Source organism: Oncorhynchus masou, chromosome 22 (assembly GCF_036934945.1).
Source record: "Oncorhynchus masou masou isolate Uvic2021 chromosome 22, UVic_Omas_1.1, whole genome shotgun sequence".
NCBI lineage: Eukaryota > Metazoa > Chordata > Actinopteri > Salmoniformes > Salmonidae > Oncorhynchus > Oncorhynchus masou.
The window spans coordinates 11710454-11729147 of NC_088233.1; the positions used below are offsets into that span (position 1 = coordinate 11710454).

General features: G+C 41.1%; 1 protein-coding gene across 3 annotated transcripts in view; it reads right to left on the minus strand.

The window, feature by feature from the left end:
• Positions 1-18694, minus strand: part of LOC135509013 (anoctamin-1-like) — a 132468-nt gene that overhangs the window by 82389 nt on the left and 31385 nt on the right. For all 3 annotated transcript variants that reach the window (XM_064929298.1, XM_064929300.1, XM_064929299.1), the window contains exons 3-4: positions 6237-6584; positions 2427-2525 (exon numbers count right to left, since the gene is read on the minus strand). In XM_064929298.1, the coding sequence (XP_064785370.1) occupies positions 2427-2525; positions 6237-6584 (447 nt within the window). The remainder of the gene's footprint in view (positions 1-2426; positions 2526-6236; positions 6585-18694) is intronic.

Here is an 18694-nt window from a genome sequence, read left to right on the forward strand (position 1 = left end):
ACCTTCAGTTTATAGAACTACAATATCTTGATATACCTTCAGTTTATAGAACTACAATATCTAGATATACCTTCAGGATATATACCTACAATATAAAGATATACCTTCAGTTTATAGAACTACAATATCTAGATATACCGTCAGTTTATAGAACTACAATATCTAGCTGTACCTTCAGTTTATATACCTACAATATAAAGATATACCTTCAGTTTATAGAACTACAATATCTAGATATACCTTCAGTTTATAGAACTACAATATTTATATATACCTTCAGTTTATAGAACTAGAATATCTAGATATACCGTCAGTTTATATACCTACAATATAAAGATATACCATCAGTTTATAGAACTACAATATCTAGATATACCTTCAGTTTATAGAACTACAATATCTAGATATAACTTCAGTTTATAGAACTACAATATCTAGATATATACCTTCAGTTTATAGAACTACAATATAAAGACATACCTTCAGTTTATAGAACTACAATATAAAGATATACCTTCAGTTTATAGAACTACAATATCATCCTGACCGGTTGCATCACTGCCTGGTACGGCAATTTCTCGGCCTCCGTAATGCACTACAGAGGGTAGTGCGTAAGACCCAGTACATCACTATGGCTAAGCTGCCTGCCTTCCAGGACCTCTACACCAGGCGGTGTCAGAGAAAGGCCCTAACAATTGTCAAAGACCCCAGCCACCCCAGGCATGGGCTGTTCTCTCTACTACCGCATGGCAAGCGGTACCGGAAGGCTTCTCAACAGTTTTTACCCCCAATCCATAAGACTCCTGAACAGGTAATCAAATGGCTACCCAGACTATTTTCATTGTGTGCCTCCCCCTCTTTTACGCTGCTGCTATTCTCTGTTCATCATATATGCGCAGTCACTTTAACTATACATTCATGTACATATGTACATACTACCTCAATTGGCCCGACCAACCAGTGCTCCCACACATTGGCTAACTGGGCAATCTGCATTGTGTCCTGCCACCCGCCAACCCCTCTTTTACTCTACTGCTACTCTCTGTTTATCATATATGCATAGTCACTTTAACCATATCTACATGTACATACTACCTCAATCAGCCCGACTAACCGGTGTCTGTATGGAGCCTCGCTACTTTTATAGCCTCGCTACTGTATATAGCCTCACTACTGTATATAGCCTCGCTACTGTATATAGCCTCGCTACTGTATATAGCCTCACTACTTTTATAGCCTTGCTACTGTATATAGCCTCACTACTTTTATAGCCTCGCTACTGTATATAGCCTCACTACTTTTATAGCCTCGCTACTGTTATTTTTCACTGTTATTTTACTGTTGTTTTTATTTCTTTACTTACCTGTTGTTCACATAATACCTTGTTTGCGCTATTGGTTAGAGCCTGTAAATAAGCATTTCACTGTAAGGTCTACTACACCTGTTGTATTCAGCATTTCATTGTAAGGTCTACATCTGTTGTATTCAGCATTTCACTGTAAGGTCTACATCTGTTGTATTCAGCATTTCACTGTAAGGTCTACATCTGTTGTATTCAGCATTTCACTGTAAGGTCTACACCTGTTGTATTCAGCATTTCACTGTAAGGTCTACACCTGTTGTATTCAGCATTTCACTGTAAGGTCTACACCTGTTGTATTCAGCATTTCACTGTAAGGTCTACATCTGTTGTATTCAGCATTTCACTGTAAGGTCTACACCTGTTGTATTCAGCATTTCACTGTAAGGTCTACATCTGTTGTATTCAGCATTTCACTGTAAGGTCTACACCTGTTGTATTCAGCATTTCACTGTAAGGTCTACACCTGTTGTATTCAGCATTTCACTGTAAGGTCTACACCTGTTGTATTCAGCATTTCACTGTAAGGTCTACACCTGTTGTATTCAGCATTTCACTGTAAGGTCTACACCTGTTGTATTCAGCATTTCACTGTAAGGTCTACACCTGTTGTATTCAGCATTTCACTGTAAGGTCTACATCTGTTGTATTCAGCATTTCACTGTAAGGTCTACATCTGTTGTATTCGGCGCACGTGACAAATAAACTTTGATTTGAATTCACTAATTTGAAGGGGTGTCCAAAAACTTTTGTATATATAGTGTACAATATATAGATATACATTCATATACTACATGATTCCATATGTGTTATTGATATACATGTTTGTGCCCAGGAGGTTAACCAGGGCACAAACAGGTCAGAGAGAATGAGAATGGCAACCATCAGGTCTGTGTCTGAAAACGTTACTAGCTGTCAAAACCTTGATTCCTCTGTCCTTGTTTCCTCTGTCCTTGCTTCCTCTGTCCTTGCTTCCTTTGTCCTTGTTCCCTCTGGTTCTCACCTCCCTCTCAAAGCTCATTGGAGAAGCTTGTAACCGTTACATATCATTCAACAGTTAACTTACTTTTTTCGTGGGCATCTTGAGCTTCATGAACTCTGCCTCTCGACAGAGCACATGCCATGGAGCATGAATCTTCACAAAGCCCACACCTGGAGTTTTAGTCTGAAATAAACAAAAAAACGATTCATTTCATGAAATAAACGTCATTTTTTGAACAACAAAATGGAAGTTTAAGGTTTGGTTGGCAAGTACTGAATGCCCAGCCCTTTGGCTATAATGTCCCTTTTTATGCTAGACCAACAACAGTATATGACATGACAGCATCAACATTCGAGGTATGTATAAAGGCAACAAACTAAAAGAATGAAAGAAATGCATGTGTTTATCTCTTGTCTTTAAGGAAAGCAATACATTCATCTGGATGACAGTTGGGTAAACAACGGTCTCCAAACAAATCCCTCTTCTATAGTCAGTTCAATCAAAACAATGTCTGGGAACTGAAGGCTACTTACAGTATGGCACAGAGACAAAGAGACACCATGGGAAATCATGAGAAGAATCAGCCTTCTATAGAAACACGTCATCATCATTACAATGATAACGTAAGCATTTGAACCCAGGACAATGACAAAAAAGTTCAAACTAGTACCGACACAAATAGTATTCCACAGTACTGTATGTTGAACAACATCAACACAGGAGGGATTCACTGTGAAGGCTTTGATGCTGCTGTCACCCAGTTACCCAGATATGACCCCCATGATATCATTTACATGGAATCAGTGGTTACTGAGATGCTCATTCACCCACTGACATGGTACAGCACAGAGCATCTGTTCCAATCTGCAGCTCCTCCTGTGAGAAGACAAGCATGGCTAGCAGCGGATGGCCTCTAACTTGATCTCAAATTCTAAACAACCCCCTGTTACGGGCTATCTCAGTTTGTATTGTCTTCAATAGAGCTAAGACAAGCATCATTAGTAACAAGGGACGCAGAATCTTAAACAAAACACAGTCTCTAACTTTGATCTCAATCCCTTGAACAACCGACTGTCTTAACAGCCTTTGTCACGTTCTATCATCTATCAGCCAGCATCATGTTTGTTGTTGATACAGATCATCAGTCTTTGCATAACATCTTATAAAAGTACCTTGGCCTCTGTGCTGTGTACTGTATGTCAAGCGACAAATGTCACCATGTCTGAAACATTAGGAGTGACATTCTCAACAACTCAGGACGCGGTGGTGTCAGTGCTATCTATAGGCTGAATCAGTTTGAGTACTCAGAGCAGCATTTAATCAGAAGTGATTTAGGAATGCAGCAGCTCATTTGTGAGACTGTATCATGTATCCTGTTCCCACCACCACATTGTAAAACACACAGAGCCCTCATGGACACAGTTAGAGGTTTTGATAGAGGCAGGCTTGGATCAAAATGTGGTTGTGTAACTAGCCTAACTAAAGGTACGCGGTGGAGCAGGTCGTGTGTGCAGGTCCTACTTCATTTATACTAGTTTTCTTTGGCCCAACAAATATTAATAACAAGTGATGCTGCAACAAGTATTGAATTTAGGCGTGCAGATCTAAAAGACATCCAGTCAACTATAATGTAGTCTTGCACTGTCAGACATCACATTGCATTCTGGTTTTAGAATCAGAAACTAGAATGTTCTCGAAACATAGAGGGTCAAGGTTAGTTCATATGGGTTTCCTAGCAGAATTTTGCATTAATCACATCACTGTTTGAATCCCAAACATTGACACTCATCCACATCCCATCACCACCTCTGCTTCCTTCCTTCCTACTTCAGTCCCGTCCCAGTGTCCCTCCCTCTATTAGATACAGATGTGAATTACTCCCACTTAAATGTCCTCAATAGACAGATTAGTATAGTCAACAACACTTTAATGATCTATAATACTGAGGGCGCCTATTTTAATCAACGAACTCCACAATGGACAGACGATGAGAGGAAATGATAAAATACCTAAACATTACTCCCCTCTCTCCGCTAAGATCATAAGACAGAGATTATTCTGTATGTCTTCCTCCACAGTGAACAGTCTGACACGATAACCACATGGGAAACACTTTGATAATAGAATGATGGCTTGAATGCAATTTCGGGACAAAATGGAAAATTATACCCAGATGATTTATAACACAGTGAGTGAATGGCACCCAGAACCAAATCTCACAGGTACCCTGCCTTGTAACAAAAGTCCACAAAAATACTAGACATATGACGTCATTTACATCTCTCTTTCTCACACACTTCATTGAAAACATGAAAACACTCTGTATGTGTGAGAGTTGGTGAGTGTTTGTACTGCTCTTAAAGAGTACAGTCAAGGTATTCTGAGTGATCTTCCAGCTGGCATTGCCACACATTAGTTGCCTGGCGCTGTGTGTATGATTGTGCGTGTGTGTGGATGTGTGTTTGTGTGTGTCTGTGCATGGTGTGATCCTTCCACAGAGCCCTGCCCTGCCTGTCCCTGACTTGGTAAAGAGATCTACCATGGCAGCTGTCATCTTGCCATCCTCAGCACTTGGACCGACTTAGTCTCATATTACTGGACTTCACCCTCATGACATCCTCAGGTCCTGTCCATGACAGGTTACTGTTGGTCAATGCACCACAAGACTACTACTAGAACTACACAGGGGTTTCCTTTATCCATTCACTCTCATGACATCTAATCCAACAAGTTGATTCAACGGCTGCCATACTTTAAAATGATTTTTTTTTTATTGTTTTTTTACAAGAGATTCATCTTCTGATCCTGATCAGTGATTTTGAATTCAAAATGCATTGGCTTTGAACAAGAAAAATAAAGCATAACACTGGTACTAATTATGTAATGTTTAAAGTGCAGTTAAAAACGAGATTTCCCTATTTTTTTATGATTATTTTCACTCTATGAGGTCGAAATGAAACTAAAACTGTGAACATTTGGATAATGTCCATGTTGTATAAGAGCTGTTCTGGAATTCCCAGCCTGTTCAGGTGGGATGGTGATTTTGGCCTAGATCATGACATCACAATCTGATTTGATTATTGTAACCAAGGACCAGTCAGTTTTTATTTACATATGTAACCTCCTACTTTGAAGGGGTAATCAGGGTAGTCTCTAGAGTCTACACCAATGGTTCTCAAATGGTTTTTCCTCAGGACCCAAATTGGACCAGGATACAGTGGCTTGTGAAAGTACTCACCCCCTTGGCATTTTTCCTATTAGATCTTATTTAGGGGCTTCATAGCAAAGGGGTGAATATATATGCACACACCACTTTTCCATTGATTGATTTTTTAATTTTTTGGGAAAAAAATGATTTTTTTCATTTCACTTCACCAATTTGGACTATTTTGTGTATGTCAATTACATGAAATCCAAATAAAAATATATTTTAATCACAGGTTGTAATGCAACAAAATATGAAAAACGCCAAGGGGGTTGAAAACTATTGCAAGGCACTGTAAATCCAACAAACAAACAAACCAAGCAGGTTAGAAGGTTACCCCGGGTTACCCCAGTTACCCTGGTTACTGCTGCAAGTCCTGCTAGCCCTCTATAGGCCGGTTTCAGCTGGTGCTGTACCAAAGTACAATGTATCTTTTGTATACTGTTACATGGTGGGGGCTCAAGGCAAACTGGCTGACCTAAGCCCAAAGACAAAAATACCCCTGATCCACCAGCCAGCTGGAAAACAAAGACTGTAGAGGTGCAGCAGTGTTGTGTTGTGTGGAATACTCTCCCCTCTCTGCCCTAAGCTAACTCATAGCTAACGCTAGACATGACTGGACATTGCTGATAATATTGTGTGTTTGGTCAAAAAGAACAGAACAGAGAAGCCGTAGAGAAGCAACTCACATCCTCATCCTTCTCCAGCTCCATGCCCATATCCCTCAGGTTGCCCTCAAACTCCTCCCGGTGGAGGCGCTTGTCGTCCACGTGGTAGTCCATGCTGTGGTCTTGGGAGGCCACCTCCGGGTCACCTCTGGGCTGAGGGGGTGGCGCTCGTCCCAGCCTGGCTGTCCCACGGCGGAGGCTCCGTGTAAAGGCGTTGTCAGTGAAGCGGGAGGACTGTCGGTTGGAGCGTGAGCTGCTGGGCTTTTTGATGTGGTAGGTGAGGATGTAGTCCACCCGCCTCTCTCCGTCCTGGAAGTACAGGCCATGCTGACATCCTGTGTTCTCCTCAGGTGTCAGGCAATTCAGGAGCTGGGGAGAGAGGGGAGGGCTGTGCATTAGAGGGCTGCTTGGGCTAGCTGCCTAGCTGAATCATGTGCATGTGTGTATGTGTGTGTGCTGTGCAGCTTTTGCCATTTGTCGTGAGAGGCACAGCATGGTTAATGAGCCAGTTAGACTACAGGGGTCAAGGTGGGGTCAAGCTAGTCCCAATAGGGCTCCTAAGGAATTGAGTTGAAGTGATCACTCTCAGTGACTTAGAACCCGAATGCTGATTTGCAAGGCAACCAGTATTGATAATTCTTGGGTTAACTATTTACTTAAAAACATGTATTTAACATTTTTATATCCAAAAAAAGGCTTGTGTTGCTACTCTGTGTGTGTACAAACAATTAAACAAATATTCCTGCTGCTATGTTTTATGATATATCATTCATTTATATGAAAGGTGTCTATAGTTATATTGTTAAACTCTATTATTCAACGAAATTCAATAGGATTTTCCTGAACATATATCACAGCAGAGAAGGTCGAAATACATTTTATAATCATAACAATCAGAGAACAAATGGAGAATAAAATATTGAAATAAATATAGGATTTTGACAATAGTGTAATATGCCAGATTTCTCATCTACTGTTTCCCTGCAAACCAGAAAATATTAAACTATTGAGAGAAAGCTCTTCATCACATAGAATTGCAATCTTATACTGTGGCTTGTTTAAAATAAGGCGTCTTGTATGGCCATTATAACATGTACATTTTTTTACACAAATAATCAAAATTCCTATATATCCACTTGGATATTTGTGTCATGATTATAACAACATGCATGACATACTCATGGTTGATATACTCATGGTTGATCCGGTTTCAGTTGGATATGAACAGTATATGGCAGGTTTTCAGAGGGATATAACAAATGCTGAAATCCAAGCTTGTTTGACCATTAATGTTTGAGTGACCAAAACTCTCTGCTTATTCCTGACCTGGTGGTCCAATAGTCAGTATTATCATTAGACACACCCAACGGGGTTATCTCTGGAACATCACCTATGAAATTATAGAAACAAATATTTGATTTTATGTGTTATAGGCTGATGAAGAACTGCATTATAATGCTATCTGCCACTATCAACATATACTATTATTTACCCAAATGGCAGTTACATGGAGCAATGTTAAGGCCTTCCTGAACTACAGTAGCTTATTTCAGGTAAGAGTGCAAAAACGATTGATGATTGCTTGTGTGTGTGCAGACATGTGGGTGTTTCTTGTGTTTGGGTGAGCAAGGCTGACTGACTGTGATCTTTAGCGATCTGGATTGGTTTGATGACTTATCAGCTGTAATAATATTGTCCAATAATCCTGCAGACTATTTTGATAGCACTGACTGACCCAACTGATTTTCTATTTTTAATCATTGTGGCCCGCCCCACATTAATACAATCACTTAATTCAATGACCTAATTTGACAATTCCACCCAATTCCATACTCTACCTCACATGCTCCTGAGTTGCGCAGCGGTCTAAGGCATGGCATCTCAGTGTTGGAGGCATCACTACAGACCTTGGTTTGATTCCAGGCTGTATCACAACCGGCCGTGATTGGGAGTCCCATAGGGCAGTGCACAATTGGCCCAGTGTCGTCCGGGTTAGGGTTTGGCCGGGGGAGGCCGTCATTGCAAATAAGAATGTGTTCTTAACAGACTTGCCTCGTTAAATAAAGGTCAAATAAATGATGAAAATCTAAGACACTGTTCCATTTGTAACACTGACTGGGAAGATTTTAGGAGGCACTCACTACTGATGTGGGTTATGTGAGGTTATGGGGAGAGTGGAGTAAGTTGAGACATTCAGTATCAATCCGTCAAGGGAAATATAGTATTCTTTCAACAAAGACATTATACAAAAAATTAAAAATGGCGGCAACAGAGATGGCTGCCTCGCTTCTAGCTCTTAGGAAACATAGTTTTTTTCACAAGCATTTCGCTACCACCGCAATAACATCTGATAAACACATGGATGTGACCAAATTTTGTTTATTTGATACACTGAGAGTAGAACATATTAGGAACACCTTCCTCATATTGAGTTGCACCCCCATTTGCCCTCAGAACAGCCTCAAGTCGTCAGGGCATGGACTCTACAAGATGTTGAAAGCATTCCACAGGGATGCTGGCCCATGTTGGCTCCAATGCTTCCCACTGTTTCAAGTTGGCTGGATGTCCTTTGGGTTGTGGACGATTCTTGATACACACGGAAACTGTTGGGCATGCAAAACCCAGCAGGGTTACAGTTATTGACACTCTCAAACCGCTGTGCTTGGCACCTACTGCCATACCCCATTCAAAGTCACTTAAATATTTTGTCTTGCCCTTCACTCTCTGAATGGTACAAATACACAATCCATGCCTCAATTGTCTCAAGGCTTAAAAATCCTTCTTTAATTAACATCTATCCTCTCCTTCATCTACACAGATTGAAGTGGATTTAAACAAGTGACATCAATAAGGGATTATAGCTTTCACCTGGATTCACCTGGTCAGTCTATGTCATTGAAAGAGCAGGTGTTCCTAATGGTTTGTCCACCCAGTGTATATTTCAGGATGTTGTGTGTCCCTGGAAATAATCAGAATTCATGTAAATATTACAGTTTTGTTTTTTAATAACTTTAAGCATCTTTTAACATAGGCTAAACACCTAACAAACACTTTTAACATAGGCCAGGCCCTGTTGTTACCTCATATCACAGCGATAATGCCTTGCATTACGCCTGGGAAGAAAACACTTCAATATGCACAACTTGACATTGGCTCAACCATTGGCTCAACTTAGTCCGTGGTCATTGACTCAAATTACTCCGTGGTCATTGACTCAACTTACTCCGTGGTCATTGGCTCAACTTACTCCGTGGTCATTGACTCAACTTAGTCCGTGGTCATTGACTCAAATTACTCCGTGGTCATTGACTCAACTTACTCCGTGGTCATTGACTCAACTTACTCCGTGGTCATTGACTCAACTTACTCCGTGTTCATTGACTCAACTTACTCCGTGGTCATTGACTCAACTTACTCCGTGGTCATTGACTCAACTTACTCCGTGGTCATTGACTCAACTTACCCCAAGGCAAACATTCTGACTATATTAGCCCACACAGCTTCAAGGATGCACTTTCATGCTAGGTTTAGGACCTCATATTGAAGGTTATAGATACTCCAACAGAAGTATAGAACAATATTAAAATTTTCTACTTTGGTTTAGATACAAGCAGCACGAAACCTCTAACACAATAAATGTTCTTGACTTGGTGAAAATTATTTTTGGGGACTTAACTTGCTTACCCCTTTTTCCATGTGGTTTCTACCTTCACATTTGCCATGAAATGATGACCTCTACCTAAATATTTGGTAAAATAATATATTTTGTGTATGTTTCCTAAAAGCAAGGGGGCTCAATGTAGCCTTTTGGTTCAAATTACCCTACTCTCCTCTATCGCTGCTTCCATGACCAAATAGTTAAGTTCTCTGTGGCAGCTAGCCCACCAAACGAGGATTGGGACTGCGTGTCATAAATTAGTTTGTTTTTGTTTACGTACCCAAAAAGGTCTACTTTTCACAAACACACATACACACCTTTCTTGTGCATAGTTCAATTCTTCACAGAGCTGCATGTGTAATGTGGGACACGCTGAAGCAGAGCTAGCAGAGGGCGGGCCATGGGTGCAGCCATGGATGTAAGATCCTGCAGATTCTTTTGAAAAACAAAACTGTCTATGGTCAGGTTTTGGCTTTTTGCTTCTTTGAAGCAAGGTAAGACATGCCTCGTAATAGGCTATGAAGTAAAACTTCCAGGTTTCAAACTATTAAGTAGGCCTACAGTATATGTTTTCAACATGCAGACTGCCTCCAGTTCAGACTGCAAGGTTGCTGATGACAGCCTACCATATACCTGCACTCAAATGGCAGTTGCTTAATATTAAGAGGAGTTGAGAAATAAATAGCCTCTTTTTAACAGTGGATATCTGTTGCATGTAGAAATGTTGCGCAATGAGTGGGCTTATCAGAACACATGTTTGACCCTCAACACGGGGACCCCTCAGGGGTGCGTTCTTAGTCCCCTCCTGTACTTCCTGTTCATCCACGACTGCATGGCCAAGCACGACTCCAAAACCATCATGAAGTTTGCTGACAACACAACAGTGGTAGGCCTGATCACCGGCAACGATGAGACAGCCTATAGGGAGGAGGTCAGAGACCTGACACTTTCCCCCTCAGGAGACTGAAAATATTTGTCATGGGTCCCCAGATCCTCAAAAGGTTTTACAGCCTCACCATGGCAACCATGGCAACCATGACAACTGCTCGGCATCTGACTGTAAGGTGCTACCCGAGGATAGTGTGTATTGCCCAGTACATCACTGGGATCAAGCTTCCTGCCATCCAGAGCCTATAAACTAGGCGGTGTCAGAGGAAGGCCCCATAAATTGTCAAAGACTCCAGTCAACCAAATCATAAACTGTTCTCTCTGCTATCGCATGGAAAGCGGTACCGGAGCGCCAAGTCTAAGTCCAAAAGGCTCCTTAAAACCTCTTCGGGCTAGGGGGCGGTATTTTCACGTCCGGATGAAAAGCACGCCCAAAGTAAACTGCCTGCTACTCAGGCCCAGAAGATAGGATATGCACATAATTGGTAGATTTCGATAGAAAACCCTCTAAAGTTTCTAAAACTGTTAAAACAATGTCTGTGATAATAACATAACTTATTTGGCAGGGAAAACCCAGAGGGCAAACCATCCAGGATTTCTTTTTTTGAGGTGTTTTCAATTAGGTTTCTATGTGGATCTAGATTTCTAAGGCACTTGCATGCAGTTCCTATCGCTTCCACTGGATGTCAACAGTCTTTAGAAATTGGTAGATGTTTTTCCTTTTAGAAATGAAGAAGTAGGGCTGTTCAGAATGAGGGTCGAGTCTAGTATACTGTTGTGGTTGGGGCGCATGACCTGAAAGCTCGCTCCACTTTGTTTTTATCCGCTATTGAAGGCAGTGTATCCCATCTTAAATTGTATCTATTATTTACGCAAAAAAATACCGAAAGTTGTATTAGGAAAGGTTTTTGAAGTGTTTGGATCAAGATTACAGGTAACTTATTAGATATTTTGTAGTCATGTTGCTTGAGTTGAAACTGGTGTTTGGAACTGAGTCAAACGCGCCAAATACATTTTGGAGCTATAACGGCGGAATTTATCGAACAAAAGGACCATTTATGATGTTTATGGGACATATTGGAGTGCCAACAGAAGAAGATCTTCAAAGGTAAGGCATGAATTATATCGTTATTTCTGAGTTTTGTGTCGCGCTTGACAGGTTGAATTATGATTGTCATGTGTTTGTTTGATCGGGTGCTGTCCTCAGATAATAGCATGGTTTACTTTCGACGTAAAGCCTTTTAGAAAACTGACACAGTGGCTAGATTAACAAGAAGTTAAGCTTTAATTTGGTGTTTTGCACTTGTGAATGTATGAAAGTGACATTTTTCAAATATTATTTTTGAATTTCGCGCTATGCCATTTCACCGGATGTTATCGAAACGTTCCGCTAGCGGAACCCCTAGCCGTAAAAGGTCAGCTTCTACCCGCAAGCCATAAGACTGCTGAAAAATTAATCAAAATGGCCACCTGGACTATTTACATTGACATTTGTTTTTACACTGCTGCTACTCGCTGTTTATTTTCTATGCATAGTCACTTTACCCCTACCTACATGTACAAATTACCTCGACTAACCTGTACCCCCGCACATTGACTCGGTACCGGTACCCCCTGTATATAACCTCGGTACTGTTATTTTATTGTTCTACTTTTTATATATTTTTTTTACTTTAGATTATTTTATAACTCTATTTCTTGAACTGCATTGTTGGTGCTGGGTTTGTAAGTAAGAATATCATGGTAAAGTCTACACCTGTTGTTTTCGGCGCATGTGACAAATAAAATTTGATTTGATGTGCTGTGAGAGTGATCTGTCACTGCGCAACACGTGATATTCCGCTCAAACTGGGCTCTGTATGAAAATACACACAAGCCGATTTGATTCCCTATAGACTGATGAGCATGACTGGTCACATTTATTTTTAGCGGCTGACTGCCTAACATCCTAATTTGCAATTTGCATTTATGATAGGCCCGATCAGCAATTCATTTGGTCAGACGGGCCCCTCGAGAACGCCCCGCCCCCTATGTGCTGAGTCTAACTCCATGCCTGGGAACAAGACAGTACAACGTGTCAGATGTCTACAGTAGATACTTGTTCTGTAATTAGCCTACATGATAATTATCTCTCTACAAACTGTCAAACCAGGTCAAGCCATTTCTCAACTATATTGAGATAAAAACCTTACAAAAAAAGTTACAAAGAATGGATTAACAATAGGCAAATATTGTAAATGTAGTTGAAAAACATATTCAGGCTATTACTCAACCCACTTGATGTGTAAGTAGGTTTTTCAACTACATTTAAACTAAACAAACACTATTCTGACCTCCACCTATTATTTTCCAACAAATCAATCAAATCAAAAGGCTAAGCAAGTGAAATAACTGCCAAACCTTTCTTTACTATAAAAACATATAGCAAACTGTTATGTGATGAAGATTTCCCCCTGAGATAGTTAGTCTCAGTCTCCGAGTATGTAAACACATTATGTAAATCCATACATACTGTAGCTTTGTCATTCTACTCACTTGAAATTTGCCATGAAATATCACATCCTTTAAGAAGTGCCTGGGCTTGCGAGGTGCAGCCTCTGCGTCATGAAGCAGTGAAGTCCCTGAGCTCTCTGGTGTTTCTCCAGCCATCTTCCCATCACTAGGCGAGCGCTGCCACATACTACTGCTATCAAACGCAGCTCTTTCTCTCTCCCGCTCTCTCTGTCACCGCGTTGAACCAAGCCCAAAGTCTCCCTGCTACAAGACCTAGTACTTGTTACTTGAGAAGAGTCTGAGAGTCTGAGATGCCAAGTAGCTAATATTAGACTTGATCTGAATGCGACAAGGTGCCCTCTCATTTCCCAATCTCTCATTACATATCATAGGTATAAGAGATATTCCCATCTTCTTCGGGGTCTGCTAGTCATTCCGAGGTCAAGGTTAAGCTACGTTACATTTCATTAGAATGTAAACATTGGCCAAACCAATACAAACATTCCCCTGAGAGGGCCCTCAGTGAGAGATTGTGTCATCGCAACACAGCGAAGGTGGACCACTTCAGATGTGGCACTGGATACGCGCTGTTGAACAACGGGGATGAAGCACTTCTAATGCTGTGTATATTCACAAGATCAGTTAGAGTAATAGAACCATCTACACAAAATATTACAGTGATTAACAATGTCAATTGGTACTTGTTGTCACGACTCCTACCGAAGCTGGCTCCCCTTCCCGTTCAGGTGGGGCTCGGCGGTCGTCGTAACCGGCCTACTAGCTGCCACTGATTCTTTCCTCCCCCTCCTTGTCTGTTTATTGGTTACACCTGTTGTTTATTTGGTGATTAGTTGGGCTTTATTAGCCAGCCGGCCCGCCTGCTCTTTGTGCAGGATTGTTTGTGTGACTAGTGTGCATGTTAGAGGTTAACGTGTTTTCCTGTTCGTGGCTTTTTTGCTGGACAGTTTTAGTTCCCGTGTTTGGGGCATTTGTTTCTGTGTTGCCCTGTGTTTTCGTGGGGTGGCTTATGTTTGCCTTTTGTGCATTAAAGAGCACTACCCTGAACTCTCTGCTTGTGTTATCAAGTGACATTTTAAGTAAATTCCAACAGGTGGGGGGGTGGACGGCCCCCACAATAAGTAGGAGTTGATTGATGCTCAATGATAAATTCAAATCTTCCTACCATCACATCTAAGCCAATATGACACCAATGTCAATGGTGTCATATTGTTTAACTCCAATAACTCCATTATTGGAGTAACATAACACACTGCATCTGGTCATGATACGTTCAGCTGGTACCAAGAACCATATACAGGATTTTTCGTTAGGAAAAAATGAAATGTCTTGCAACCACCTAGCTCAAATTTTTGGCGTATGATTAAAACGAGATTAGAGAATCAGCATTGCACTAACTTTTTGTAGCATTTCTGTCAATGCTAACATATTTTTCAGCCTAATCTCCGAGTTCTTAAACCCAGTCCAAAGTACTTAAGTTTCTGCGCATCTGGTAGCTAGCTAGTAGCAGGCTTACTCTCAAGAACCCAAGGCAACCGAAGGCATTTTGTCTTATCCCAAGGTTTTCAGCCATGTGAACTACAATGTTTTTAGAAACTTGTATAAATTAACAAAAAATTAAAAGCTGAAATATCTTGAGTCAAAAAGTATTCAAGCCCTTTGTTATGACAAGCCTAAATAAGTTCAGGAGTAAACATCTGCCTAACAAGTCAAATAATAAGTTTCATGGACTGACTCTGTGTGCAATAATAGTGTTCTACGTGATTTTTGAATGACTACCTCATCCCTATACCCCACACATACAGACCAAATATCTATAAGGTCCCTCAGTCAAGCAATGAATTTCAAACACAGATTCAACCACAAGACCAGGGAGGTTTTCCAATGCCACACAGAGAAGGGGACGTACTGGTAGATTCATGTTTTTTTTTAAAGCAGACATTGAACATTCCTTTGAACATGGTTAAGTCATTAATTACACTTTGGATGGTGTATTAATACACCCAGTCACTACAAAGATGCAGGCATCTTTCCTAACTAAGTTGCCGGAGACGAAGGAAACCACACAGGGAGTTCACCATGAGGCCCATGGCGACTTTAAAAGTTTCACAGTTTAATGGCTGTGATAGGAGAAAACTGAGGATGGATCAACAACATCGTAGTTACTCCACAATACTAACCTAAATGACAGAGTGAAAAGAAGGAAGCCTGTACATACAAAAAATATTCCAAAACATGCATCCTGTTTGCAATAAATCACTAAAGTAAAACTGCAAAACAAATGTGCCTGAATACAAAGTGTTATGTTTGGGGCAAATCCCAACACAACACATTACTGAGTACCACTCTTCATATTTTCAAGCAAGGTGGTAGCTGCATCATGTTAAGGGTATGATTGTCATCGGCAAGGACAAGGGAGTTTTTTTTAGGATAAAAAGAAACGGAATAAAGCTAAGCACAGGCAAAATCCTAGAGGAAAACCTGCTTCAGTCTGCTTTCAAACAGACCCCCGGGAGACAAATTCACCTTTCAGCAGGACAATAATCTAAAACACAAAGCCAAATATACACTGGAGTTGCTTACCAAGATGAAATTGAATGTTCCTGAGTGGCATAGTTACAGTTTAGATTCCAATCAGCTTGAAAATCTATGGCAAAACTTGAAAATGGTTGTCTAGCAATGATCAACAACCAATTTGACAGAGCTTGAAGAAGTTAAAAAATAATAATGTGCAAATATTGTACAATCCAGCTCTGCAAAGCTCTTAGAGACGTATCCAGAAAGACATGTATTTACTCAGGGGTGTGAATACTTATGTTAACAAGATATATCTGTATTCCATTTTCAATACATTTGCAAACATTCTAAAAACATGTTTTCACTTTGTCATTATGGGCTATTATGTGTAGATGGGTGAGGGTAAAAATAGATTTAATCCATTTTGATTTCAGGCTGTAACACAACAAAATATGGAATAAGTCAAAAGGGGTAAGAACACTTTCTGAAGGCACTGTAAACATAAAGTATTGATCATTATGATCATATTAAAGCATCAAACCGTACTGTAATAATAAACATAGTACGCAAAGGAAAATAAACAAAAAGTAGTGAGCCTCCACCCCCAACCCTCCATCTCATTCCCCCAACCCCACCCATCCAACATGTCTCCATCCAACCACCCAACTCCCGCCCCACCACGTCTTTCACCACTTCCCACCCCCCTAGCAACCAGGGCTCATTGTCAGTTACCCCCCGAAAACCCTCCCCATGTGCCCAAAAACAAAGAAAATAAAAAATATATGTGACAGTTTATTTTTTACTATTAAATTACATTGTAGAATAATAGTGAAGACATCAACACTATGAAATAACACATATGGAATCATGAAGCAACCAAAAAAGTGTTGGTTAGGGATGTCATCTGGGCCGGCAGACGTCTTACTCACGTCGGCCATTAGAAGGAGAGCCCACAGCCCTTGGTAGCAGGCCCGGTGGCACTGTGTTATCCACAAAGTGGGCGAAGAAGTTGTTTAGCTTGTCCGGAAGCAGACTATGTCTGGAATATTAATTTCTCACACAGAATAGAATAGGTGAACTTTTGTACTATGGGAGATAGTAGATTGACAGAGGCTAGTGCTTTTGCTGTTTGTTAGGCCTACTCTTGTTGGCTTGTTGGCTGATGAAAAGTAAATGCGGACAGTTCTTCCAATATCTTCAATATGCACATCGGAATTGGATAACAATATGCACATCGGAATTGGATAAGGACGCGAGCAGTTGCGTCCCCGTTGTGTCTGTCTTCACTTACAGCCACGTGACAAAGAGCCATGTGAGTGAGAGAAGCTTCGGATTGCACAGCACACTCAGGAAGAAGGGCACAATGAAGAACTTCAGGCCGCAAAAGGCATGGATTTTTTTAGGGTGCATTAAGGTCTCAAAGGGGATGCCGTCGTGAAATTTGAGGCATTATCAAGTGCTTGTCAAATTGTGAATGAGAGACTATTGGAGTGTCAAAGCAGAGCTCATGGCTCATGTCAAGCAACCTCTTTCAAATCATCATAAGAGTCGCATCATGCAAATTACAGAGTATTAAAAATCAAAACAGAAACCCCAATGTTTGTAGAACACCTAAAGTTACATTAATAACTCTAAATTAAGCATATAGGAGTAGCTATTTCTTTGTTAACCCATTGCAATCCAAGATTGTTTATCAGTGCAGATGCGTTTTGTTCGTCCTCTCGTGTACTTTTGTATTTTTTGTATTTTTTTGCATATATAATTCAATTTTAATTCAATTATAACTTCCAGTAACCTGCCTCACCCAATGTGTTACGGAACCGCTATTATTTAAAAATTTTAGACCTCATAGCAAGAACCACCTAGAAGCTAACTAGTTAATTAGCAACAAGCTATTTAGTCATTGTTAGCCACTGCTAGTGGCCTTTACCTTCTGCACAGATACCAGCCCTTTTTATTTAGCCTGGATAATACTCGCCAGCCTACCAGTATCGGACTGTCTCTTTACTTCAACGCCGGATTCCTGCCGTACACCCAGGACCATTACTTCTGATCTTCACAGCTAGCTAGCACCCACCGAGTTACCCATTACCGAAGCTATCCCTGAGACCCACCTCCCGGCCTACTCAGTTGTTCACCCGGACTCCACCCACACACGGCTAGAACCCACTACTCCACCGGATCCTTGCCGTAAGCTCTGGACCTTGTCACTGGATCACCCCTGCTACCAAGCTAGCACCAGTTAGTTGTGAGCCAGGCGTATCTCCCGGCTAGCAAACTAAATTACTACAACTACAATACCTCTTTCGCCATCGGGCCTGGATCCTTTGTCGACACGGCGCCCCGCCGCACCATCACGACTGGTATGCCAACGAATAGTCCATCCGCTGTGCCTTCAACCAGCCGTCGGATGTCGGAGCAGACGCTTCTACCAGCCCCGGGCTATTAACTTTAAACGCTGTGTCGCACGCGTGAGAGCGTAGTAGCGACTACTCTGCGTTTTCCCTGTTCCATCTATTGCTGCCACCTGGACCCTATGATCACTTGGCTACATAGCTGATGCCTGCTGAACTGTCCGTTAATCGTGGTACTCCATTCTGTTTGTCTTTGTTTATCTGTCGGCTCCAGCCGCGAACTCAGCCTCTGTGTGTAGTTAACCGACCCTCTCTGCCCAGTCATCGCCATTTTACCTGTTGTTGTTGTTTTAGCTGATTAGCTGTTGTTGTCTCCACCGTTGTGATTACTTTATGCCTCGCTGTATGTCTCTCTCAAATGTCAATATTCCTTGTATACTGTTGTTTAGGTTAGTTATCATTGTTTTAGTTTAATATGGAGCCCCTAGTTCCACTCATCATACCTCTGATACCTCCTTGGTCCCACCTCCCTCCCATTATAACCAGCAGAG